Source organism: Neofelis nebulosa, chromosome 2 (genome assembly GCF_028018385.1).
Source record: "Neofelis nebulosa isolate mNeoNeb1 chromosome 2, mNeoNeb1.pri, whole genome shotgun sequence".
Classification (NCBI taxonomy): domain Eukaryota; kingdom Metazoa; phylum Chordata; class Mammalia; order Carnivora; family Felidae; genus Neofelis; species Neofelis nebulosa.
In genome coordinates, this window is record NC_080783.1 from 61744708 (window position 1) to 61756624 (window position 11917).

General features: G+C 38.8%; 1 protein-coding gene across 1 annotated transcript in view; it reads right to left on the reverse strand.

Moving 5' to 3' along the window:
- Positions 1–3218: 3218 nt before the first annotated feature.
- LOC131502924 (plasma membrane ascorbate-dependent reductase CYBRD1) overlaps positions 3219–11917 on the reverse strand; it is a 35282-nt gene continuing 26583 nt past the window's right edge. The window contains exons 3-4 of the mRNA XM_058714155.1: positions 7507–7661; positions 3219–6967 (exon numbers count right to left, since the gene is read on the reverse strand). Of these exons, the coding sequence (XP_058570138.1) occupies positions 6670–6967; positions 7507–7661 (453 nt within the window). The 3' untranslated portion in view covers positions 3219–6669. The remainder of the gene's footprint in view (positions 6968–7506; positions 7662–11917) is intronic.

Sequence of the window (11917 nt, forward strand, 5' to 3'; positions counted from 1 at the left end):
GATAACTTTTAGAAGGCTATTTTTTTTTAATTTCTTCATTTCTTTCTTTCCCTTTTTTATTGTTTTGGTAAGAAGACTTTCTAAATTTGAAATATAGCCTGAGCAACATGGATACAGTACTTCTTTATTTCTTTAAATTACATACGATTATATAAAGCAAAACTTTTAACTCTGTTATTGGTTTATAATATATGTAGCTGTAACACACATGACAAGAGTACAAAATTGGTTCAACGTTCATAAACCAGTGTATTTCACCGTTATATTAACAGACCTAAGGAGAAAAACAATATGATTATTTCAGTAGATGCAGACAAACCTTTTGACAGAATTTAACCAATTCATGGCTTTAAAAAGAATTCTGCAAATGAACATTTTCAACCTGATGAAGGGACCTATGACATACTTAATGATAAAATATTGAATGCTTTCCCTCTATGATAGTGAACAAACTAAGAATGTCTACCCATGCCAATTTACTGATGTTTGTAACATTTTGAAATGTATAAAAATTTAAGATGGGGTATTTGATGAAGAAAGGGATGAATAAATAGAAATGGGATAAAGCAAACATGGCAAATTGCTAATTATAGACTCTAGGTGGTGGGTACCTATATGTTCACTCTATAATTCTTTCAGCTTTTCTGTATGCTTGAAAATACTCATAAGTTATTGGAAAAAGTTATTGGTGCAAAGTCCCACCTTAAAAAAAACAAACTGTTTAAACTTTGTTTAATTCTGTGTTTCCCAAACTTCTTTTTTCAGCAAAAGAAACAAAATCCTTAAGGAAAATGTAATAAACCCTACAGAACACATTCTGGAAAATACTTCCTATTTGGATTTAGTCTACACCCAATTAAGTTTTTAAAATAAGAGTAGTGTATCACATCCATTGTTGCATAACAACCCCCCCCCTCCTCCAAACACAGTGGCTTAAATAAGGCTTATCTATTATTTCTCATGATTCTGTGAGTTGACCGGAGTTCAGCCGGGTAGTTCTGCTGATCTCATTTGGAATCTCATGCATGTGAGCTCATCTGGGGCTGGAACACCTAAGATGACTTCTTATTCTCTAGGGTCTCTCTTTGGGTGGACTTTAGGTGGCCTAGTCCAGACTCCCTCAACAGCATACTGGATGGGTTCCAGTGGGAGGAAATAGAATGTGAGTTCTCTTAAGGCGTGGGCTCAGATTCTCAGAATGTTGCTTCTACATTCCATTGGTTAAAGGAAGCCAAAAGGCCAGCCTAGATTCAAGGGAAGAGGAAATAAACTATCTCCCGGTATAAGGAGCAGTGTGTGTGTATATGAGGAGAAGAGGAACTGATGTGGTCATCTTTGGATATTATCTATCACGGTGGCATACCAAAATTTCCACGCTGCCTTATTAAAGACACTTAAAATTTATAAGGGAATAGATGGTTGTTTACATTACAGTTTCAGTCTTTGTTTTCTGGATTACAGAGTTTTGTTAGGTAGCAATTTTGAAGTGCACTGGAGTATTGGTTTGAGGGTATAGTGAAAATCATTCTAAATTTAAGAGTCAGAAGACCTATGTGTATACCCTGACTACTGCTCAGCAGCGGGGTGACTTGGGCAAACACCTAACCTTTCTGAACCTAAGTTTCCTTGTTCGTAAAACAGGATTAATGGTATTTAACTCACTGAATTTTATTTAGTGCCAAAAAAGAGACTGAGATCTCCCATGATTCTGAGGAGCAGTCTCCAAGGGAACTGGAACTGAATCCATAGCAACCTTGAGGAACACTCAGCAGCATTTCATGGATCTTCACTCTAGTACCTGCCATTAATTTGAGTTGGCCACCCTCTCCAAGACTACTCCACTGCCCACTTGTGTTTCCTATTATGACCTGCCAATCCTTCCTCTCTATCATCAGTATTTTCTCTTCACCACATAGTTCTTGATTTCTTATCATTTTAGCCTGTCATGAACTCTCATGGCCCCACCTAATGGTCTAGACCAGGGATTGGCAAACTTTGGCCTGTGGGACAAATGTGGGCTGCCACTGTTTTTTGTAAATAAAGTTTTATTGGAACATAGCCATACCCCTCCATTTACTATCGTCTGTGGTCTCTTTTGACTACAATGGCATTCGTTGAGTATTTGCCACAGAAACCATGCGGTCCACTAAACCTATTTGGCTCTTTATAGACAATTTCCTTTTCTCTGGTCTAGATTTCCTCATGGCTCCTGTAACCAGGCATTCATTTAACTTCTGTTCTGACTTATTCTTGAAGTATTTCCCAATTCAAATTCTTGGAAAGGAGAGAGCCCAAATCCTCTGAAGTCCTCATTCCTCAATCTGAAAGGAAATGAAAGAGGATATTTTCATTTCATACCAGGCTACTTCATAGTATGTTGGTGAGCTGTGAAAAGTCTACATATGGGTGATGTGTTTTCTCCCACTAGCATCCAGTTAGCTGTGGCTGAGGAAATGCGGGTGGTCAAAAAAACACAGCTATGTTCGTAAGGCTGGGCATGGCGGACAATGTAAATGTCCAGTACAACCGCAAATTAAATTAAATGAGCTAATATATGTAAAATTACGTGTTAATGTGTTTGAGCCATATAGTCATAAAGTATCAAAAGTACTTGCCAATTAAAATAAATTTAAAATAATATACAGTTCTCTGAAAATAAGAATACAAAATATGATGGAACATAAAAATTCAATTCACATGCAATATTATAGCTCTATTGCATATTGTATATATAATATTAACGATGTTATTATAGCTAGACAATTTCTCAGGAGGCAAAAAAAGGCTAAATGAGTGATTAAGACAGGAGGAGTACTGATTACTCGGATGCGACTAGTCGACAATTCATCCATAATGAGTTATATACTTTCTCAAGGACAAGTTCCTGTAAACAGAGTTCTGTAATAACCAACTCTTTTAATAGGCTCTCCTTCCATGCTTTTCCCACTTACACTGTGTCTGCTTTAGTTGCCTACACCGATGGCTCCCTTCTGCACTACAAGGATGGCTCCAGTTCAGATCCTGCACGGAGGAGGATACCCTGGCAGTTTTGAAACAATCCTCTGATCCTTCCAGCAATGGAAATGGTGTGGTACCCTGACAGCATTTTTAATAAAGAAACTTAAAATACTTTTTTCCACGAAACAAACAACCATAGAACAGAAACTTTCAGAACAATGCCTACACCATCCAGCCTGGACAAATGGATAACACACAAATCGCTTCCAAAATAACATTTATTACTATATAAAAACAAGTCAAGAAAAAATAGATGCATCTTTTTTCTACAAAATTATAAAATATTCAGGCTATTTAATATTTTCCCATAAGAAGGCAAATTTAAACATAGTAATCTTTTCCACTTGAAAATGTTCAGGCATCTTCTAAGGGATAAAGAATAATAGTTTTCTTTTTTTCTATACTTTCCTATGTGCACCTCTAAGACATAGCAGTTAACAGTTTTCTGTCAGAGTTATCACAAGAAGGACGTAACAGGATAAAAATTCTATCATATTGCAATAAAATTAGCATAACACTTTACTTCTTTCTCTGAGGTTTTAGATCTGGCGTTGTGGTCAATCGGTATTGCACTGCAATTTTCAACTCAGCGGGGAAAAGAGCCTAATTAAAAACAAGACATTCTCTTTCTTTTGTTCTTTAGAAAATAGGAGCCACTTGTCAGTATCCCTTAAAAAGTGCAATTGCTTCTTTGTCATTTGATTGTAAGGTCTGAGATGCTGTTTCTAACCAGCACGGCTTAAATGAAACCACACAAGGAATGGAAAGGAAAGTATTCTGGAGGGTGAAATCAGTCTGACACAAGAAGCACAGAAAGCTGTATGCATCTGAGAACATTAATTCAACAAGTATATTCATTTGAGTTTCTCAATAAAACCCACCCAGAGAAAAGGCTTTAGTGTTGATTTAGATGAGTGCTAAAATAAAAGCTTTTTTTTTTTTTCTTTCTGAAATTAGATTATGGGGTAAGCCAAGCCAGACTATCTCTGCAGATGATATAAGCTATAATTATTTGGGAAGATTTCAATCACTGTTTTGGAAATGATACCTAAGGCTTTCTTCTCCCCTTTTCTTTTTGTGGACTCTTTAATGAGATATTTTGGGGAGAGATGGCTTTAGGTAGGAAATACCAGCTTTTGAAAGATAAAGGTACAATTACCATTAGAATAAAAATCCCGTTAAAAGAAGAGTCTCAGAAAGGTTTTCTAGATATATTTTACTATGCATTGTTTTCATAAAGGTTGAGAAAGAAAGAAGTTCTTATAATATCTGTAAGATTGCCCTCGCATTAGCCCATGAGAGAGAAAATAAAGGGCTGAGATGATGTGTGCTCAAAGACTTTGCAATGGAATAGAATATTCTCATGCCAAATCCATAGTTAACTTTTCACCAGTAACCTCTTCCTTGGCCTACATAAAATGGAACAGCAGCTTCGGTCATTGGGACTATCGCCTTCCCCCAAAACACTCCTGGAATTTGGGGCACCTCCTTGTAATGAAACATCCATTTATCGAAAATATGTTTGTGTGTGACAACGCAATTACTCTTCCACGTAACACCAAAATTTGTAGCGTGCTCTGTCCATATTGAATTTGACTGTGCTCACAGCGGGCCAGGCATTAGGCTGGGTACTGGGGATACTTAAGACACCATTACCAATTTTGGAAGGAGAATTAAATAAGAAGAAAACAGTGTTTTGGCAAGGGAATCTTGAATGGTTAGGCATGAAGCTTAAGGAACATGATGGAGAGAAGCTCATATTCAGTCTATGGAGGTAATTACCACTTAAATTAAAAGGAACTTTATGAAGCACCAAAAAAGTTAAGTGTGTTTGGTGCAGGGGTGTCTGCGTGGCTCAGTTGGTTAAGTGTCTGACCCTTGATCTCAGCTCAGGTCTTGATCTCAGGGTTGTGAGTTCAAGCCCCACACTGGGCTCCACGAAATGGGCAGGGAGCCTACTTAAAAAAAAAAAAAAAGTGTATTTGGTATAAACTGTAGGGTTTCCACCCACATCAAAATGCCCCACTTTAAAACTGCAGGGAAACCAAAAATCAATCCCAAAATGAAAAGCATCCTTTCAGCAAAGGCACTACTCTAGGTCTTAATTCAAGTCAGCTAGAGTCAAGACAGAGATCTCCATGCATGAAAGATGTCACCTCTGAGTCTCTCAACTCACTACCAAGAACTCAAAGCTCTAGATATCACCTAAAATTCCACCAAAATCAGGAAGGACCTTAGCTCTTGCCACCAGGAAGGGCAGACCACGAGGTGAGTCTCTCCTATCCCCAAACCCAAAGCTATACAGCAGCTAAGGTCCTGAAGAAAAAAACTTGTAATTGATTCATCTTGAAAGTTACATATATTCTTGCCCAAATCTTTCTTTGTGACCAAGACACAATTTTAAGATCAAAGAGGCATTGAGGTAGGCCATGGCTTGTTGGCTGCATCAGGGTGCCATGATCTATTTCCAGGTATGGGTGGGCCTCTTTCCTTGGTTATTTGAGGAATCTGCCTTGGACAAGAGAGCCAGAAGTTAAACTTTAACAAGTCCACTGCACTCCAGCAGTGTACAAACTAGTATATAATAGAAGATACAGCATAGAGAAGTGGTTAGGGTCACGGACGAAGGAGTCAGATGGCCAAGTGACGAATCTCAGTTCTACCATTGATGAGCTGTGTGACCTTGGGGCAAGTCACTAGCCATTCTGAGCTTCAGATCTCCCATCTGTAAAATGGAGATAATAATAGTACCTACCGAGAAAAGTTTAAGGATTGAACAAGTCAATATTTATAAAGTGCTTAGAATAGTGTCTGGCAGATAGTATGTGCCACGTAAGTACTTTCTAAAATGAAAAAGGAAAGTGGGGAAAAAATGCTCTTTGAGGTTTGTAGAGCAGTTTATGCTACGTAAGCTTTCAGGGATATTCCGTTCTAATTTGGTTTGGAATCTGGGGTTATAAAATACGCCAAACCCCAGGGAGAGCTTTGGGATGAAGTGGAATTTTAGAAAAACTTCTAGGTCTGACGAGAGAAGACCTCTTTAGCTACATTTGGTTCAGTCATTGCCTCAAAATGCTCTAATATAACCCTGGTCTCTAGGGCCAGTCTGAGCTCAAACTAGTTGGGGAGAGAGCGCTGAGAAAAGGGAACCAGTTAGTTTCCTAAATTTTTTTCTGTACTCTGCTCACATTATCTGTGTAGCATAAACCCTGCCCCAGATCTAATTCTAAAGTGTTAGAACTGGACTCCCAGAATTAACAGGAAATGACAAGAGGCCAGAGATGCCACCAGCTGATGAAATTTACCAACCGAGGGACACATTTTTATTTTTTGTTTGTTTGTTTGTTTTTGAGAGACCCATTTTGATCGACCGTTTTATGCAAGGCACTGTGCTAAATGTTTTGGTCCTCAACAAGAAAGAGGTAACATAACCACAATTTATATCTGCTATTATTTACACGATCATCTCCTTTCCAATTCAGGTAAGTTCATAGGCCTCAATCAATACAAACTCTTCCAAGGAATCCTACTTTATGATTAAAATAAATATTGACTCTGTGGCCCAATCACCTTGGGGCTAGAGAGAAGAAGCGATAAACTGTAGAGCTAGTTTGTAAAAGTGAAGTGATATGGCCACATCTCTACAACCCTTTACATGGTGGATCTCTGACCAGCCTCGTCAACGATGAAGTTTCTTTTCCTTGCTGCCGCTTCATTGTTTAATTCTGAATCTGATTTGTCCACGTTGCTAAAGTTTATTGCTGAGCCTTCCACTCCCTCTTGAGCACCTCCATTTGGCTGAAGAAAGATCGAATTTGGTTCCTTAGGACGCTGCCATTGTGGTCTGGTGACTATCCAAAAAATGAGGGCCCCAAATACCACAATCAGAAGGCCCAGGGTATTTGTGAAAACACCTTCTGGTGGAGATGTACTGTACCCAGAACTATTCCTACAAGAAAGAGAGAGTATGTCCAATTACAAATAGGGTGACGCAGCAGCGTGTCAAACAGTCTTGAATTTAAAAAAATACCCACTGGTAGAGCTTCTATGTAAATTCCCTTAAAGTTTGATATTAAAGAGAAATTTAAGTTATGCTAAAATAACTCAATGAAATAGTATGACGTTAAAAATTATAAGTATGAAAATAATGTAGCACCTGGAACACCAGTAGCACTTAAAAATTGAAAAACGGATGATACAAAATGTATATACACTATAATTACAATTAATATAAAGATATGCACATCAAAAAGATTAAGAGGGCACGTGTAACCTCAATAGTTGTAAGAGTGGTACAGTTTTTTGAACTTTTTGGTCCTTCTTCCAAGCATTATTAATGCTATACTACATGTATAATACATTTGTTAAAAATAAATTTTTAAATTGTTTATTTTTAATATTAAAAATTTGGTTACATTTTCCCCCAATGGGTAAGTATTTAACATTTTATAGCTTAAATATTACAATTAGGAAAACTATATAACTTACAGGGCAAAGAACAATTTCTCAGTCACTCCCATAAGTACCGTTGCGATCACTGTTCCAAAGATGAGCAGTCCGGAGTAAACATGTATGGGCATGACAAGTGCTCGGAGAGAAAGTGGAGCCCAAGGAAGCAGAAAGATGGAAACACCTAGGAGAAGCTAAACATCAACAAGTACAAAGGTTATCATTTAATTTTAAGAGTCAACCAATTTTAAAAGTATTATTATAAAAGCAATTGTACGCAAAATGAGAAAACCTTCATACAGAACCAAGGGCATAAGATGAAAATTTCCCCCACTCCAGTTCCACTACTCAAAGGCAACACCTATTATCACTTTCTCAAGTATCCTTCCAGAAAATTTGTATGCCTATGCAAGCATGTGTGTGTGTGTGTGTGTGTGTGTGGAGAGAGAGAAAGAGAATTTTTAAAGTATAAATGGTATCTTACTATACGTATTTGTTCTGCATCTGCATATTGCTTTTTTTCCCTTAATAATATATCTTGGAGATGGGGCACTTGGGTGGCTCAGTCGGTTAAGTGTCCGACTTCAGCTCAGGTCATGATCTCACAGTTTGTGAATTCAAGCCCTGCATTGGGCTCTGTGCTGACAGCTCAGAGCCTGGAGCCTGCCTCGATTCTGTTTCCCTATCTCTCTCTCTCTGCCCCTCCCCTGCATGTGCTCTGTCTCAAAAATAAATAAACATTTAAAAATTTTTAATAATATATCTTGGAGATCTTTTCGTATCAACATACGTGCATCTGGTTTATTCTTTTTATTTTTTTATTTTTTATTTTTTTTTAAACGTTTTTTATTTATTTTTGGGACAGAGAGAGACAGAGCATGAACGGGGGAGGGGCAGAGAGAGAGGGAGACACAGAATCGGAAACAGGCTCCAGGCTCCGAGCCATCAGCCCAGAGCCTGACGCGGGGCTCGAACTCACGGACCGCGAGATCGTGACCTGGCTGAAGTCGGACGCTTAACCGACTGCGCCACCCAGGCGCCCCTGGTTTATTCTTTTTAATGGCTAATGTTCTATTTTTTTTTTTTTTTTAATTTTTTTTTTTTTTTAACATTTATTTATTTTTGAGACAGAGAGAGACAGAGCATGAACGGGGGAGGGTCAGAGAGAGAGGGAGACACAGAATCTGAAACGGGCTCCAGGCTCTGAGCAGTCAGCACAGAGCCCGATGCGGGGCTCGAACTCACATACCGCGAGATCGCGACCTGAGCCAAAGTCGGCGCTTAACCGACTGAGCCACCCAGGCGCCCCGCTAATGTTCTATTTTAAGGATGTAACATAATTTACTCAGTTTTCTATCTATGGATGTTCCTGTTTCTAGTTTTTTTCGATCATTAACAAAGCTTCAGTGAACTTCTTGTTTGTTTTTATCTATTTCCTTAAGGTTGCCAAGTAGAAAAGGAAATAAAAGATTTTCAAGTCCCTAAAACCATATATGATAGGACACATTTAGACAGTTCAATCAAAAACATTGTGTGTTAGGGTGCCTGGGTGGCTCAGTTGGTAAAGCATCTGACTTTGGCCAGGTTCTTGTGGTTCGTGAGTTTGAGCCCCACATAGGGCTCTGCGCTGACAGTGACTCTAGTCTTATATGTACAAGATTCTAGATAAACCTGAATCCAGTTACCTAAAGCCTACACAAAAGTGAGCACTGAGGGGCACCTGGGTGGCTCAGTCAGTTAAGTGTCCAACTCTTGATTTCAGCTCAGGTCATGATCTCATGGTTCACGAGTTCGAGCCCCACATCGGGCTCTGTACTGACAGCATAGAGCCTGCTTGGGATTCTCTCTCCCTCTCTCTCTGCTCCTGTCCTGCTCGCTCTCTCTCTCTCTCTCAAAATAAATAAATAAACTTAAAAAAAAAGTTACATGTTAAGAAGTTTACAATTTTGTTTTATGAGGAAAAACAGAGAGGTTATTGCCATTTCTTTGATAATTAAACCCCTAGTGGGATGCTTCTCTGCAGAGGATAGCAAGATTCCTAAGTAACTGAAGTCTAGTGACACTTTCCATTTGTGTTGTGGCCCCACACCTCCTACCCCTTACCTATTCTCTTCTCCTCAAGAGAATAAAGATTTCTTAGTGACTGCTGAGCTACTGAATTTAAAGGGCATTTTTTCCAGGTACCTACTTTGGATCTACCCTCCCCGTCCCGCGCCCCCCCCCCCCCCCAACAAAACAACGATGAGAAGAAGGGAGAATAGGGAGAAACACAACATCACTGTTCATCTTTCCTGAATGGGATCAAAGGACTAATGGGGGACACCAGAAGACTGAAGGCAGAATGGGTCTGAGACCCTAAAATATATTTAGAATCAGTTTCTGGGAAATGGTAATGAATGGAAGTTAATTAAAAAAAATGCATTCAATAGGCTAGTCTGCATATTTTACTGTCCACCTAATGCCACAAATGCCTGGATGTATGAGAAATGGTTCAGAGGGTCCCCTTTGGTGGTTGAGAATGTTGCTAATTCTCCTTCAGTGAAGTTTAGTGATTCTATTAGTATCAAAGGGCAAGCATCCCGATGTACAGATTGTGATTTCTATATGGAAACAGGGCTCAGGTAAATGGCCATCAAGGATTTAGCACATATATACTTCTATGTACTCATACCACATCTTTTCTGTGACTTGCCCATAGAAATATGCATTTCCCATATTTCTGCTCTCTTGACTTCATTCCTGATACTCTGTTTTCTCTCATTTCTTTCAGGATTTATCATGTGTGCCTCTTGTAATCCTGTAGGGCTCAATGAGCTAAGTAGTTGGGGTGCCAGAAATTTGCTTAGAGGACCCCAGGCAATTGAACTTCCCTTAAATGTTCATAGGCACAATTAAAGCCCAAAGGAAGTAAGCCAAAGTGTAATGATACCTCTAGATTATGGCATTACCAATGGTTTTTGTTTTTTTCTTTTTTCTGTATTTTATAAATACAGAAATGTTAAATGTTTTTTAACATTTTTATAAATGTTAAAATTAATGTATATTACTTTTATAACTGGAAATAAACAATAAAATTTTACTTTTACAGTTCCTGTGTTAAGTATCTGGACTTTCTCACTTAATTATTATTATTATTTGCTCACTAACAAATGTATTTTACTATGCCAGTCTTATCTCCTTTTATGAAACAAGAGTTTTTAAAAAAAGATATGTGTGAACTTCGAGACCCAACAAAAGCTTTTATTTGCAAACCATTAATGAAACCAGGAAATATCTGCCTATCTAGCTTTTGTATTAGGTATGATTTCCTTTTTCTTTTTTTAACTATAGAGGTGGATTTAATGAGCAATCAAGTGATTTACAGATTAATACATGGAAATCCTCTTCATTTTCCTGCTATTTCCTATACTCAATCATTCCTTCATTTAAAGTACATATTGCTGGGCCCCATCCCTCGAATTTCTGATTCAGTAGGTCTGGAATAGAACCTAAGAATCCGTATTTCTGATTTCCCTGGTGATGCTAATGATGCTGTTCTAGAGGCCACACTTTGAGAAGCTCTGTATTAGGTCATTTCCAAGTTGCATTCTTCAAGTGTAAAAGCATGTTTCTTCCAGGGATTAAAACATCTAATCAGCACCAACTAGAATATGTCCACAGTTTTTTATAGAGAGAGAGGACACACAAATGAACACTAAATTCCTCTGTCAATATTCTACATCTCCTTGCTGCACTGTCTTGCATCAAATCTACCTGGCAACATTCCAACACTGGCTCAGCCATCTTCAGGACTACCTCTGGTCTGCTAGGTGCTACTAGAGTTAAGTCACACAGCCAAGGAGACCAGCGGCACTATAAATTCATGGTTATGATGCTCACAGTTATGAGCACTTCAACACTGCTCAACAATCCTTCTACTATTGTCTGGTTTATCAACTGGTCCTCCATGTTCTCTCTTCCTCAAACTAGTGGCTGTCCTGTGTGCCTCCTCACTATTAGCAGATGATTTTAGTACCATCTCATGGGAAAAACAGAGCTTCACTTTTCTGCTGCTGAACTTCAAACAAACCAAAAAAGCCAAGCCAACAATTCCTTCCTTTCTTCAATTACAATAGAGTTGGTGTTGGAGCTCCCAGCTGCGCCCTGCAACCTGCTTCCTGAAGGCATAGCTGTAGATTCACTCCACTATTCACAGCCTCTCCTTCTCTACTGGTGCCATCCTGGGAGCATTTTAACATGCCCAAGCTTCTCACAATGAAAAGAAGCAAAGAAACAAAAAACCCTCAACCAAACACCTGCCTTGACTCCTATCCCTGTCCAGTTACCACCCTCTTCTTCCCTTACCCAAACCTCTTGACTGAACTATTTTCTTACCTTCCACTCCTTCCTCAATCCACTGAAATCTGGATTCTCCCCTTTAAGAAAACGGCTCTCGGGGCGCCTGGGTGGC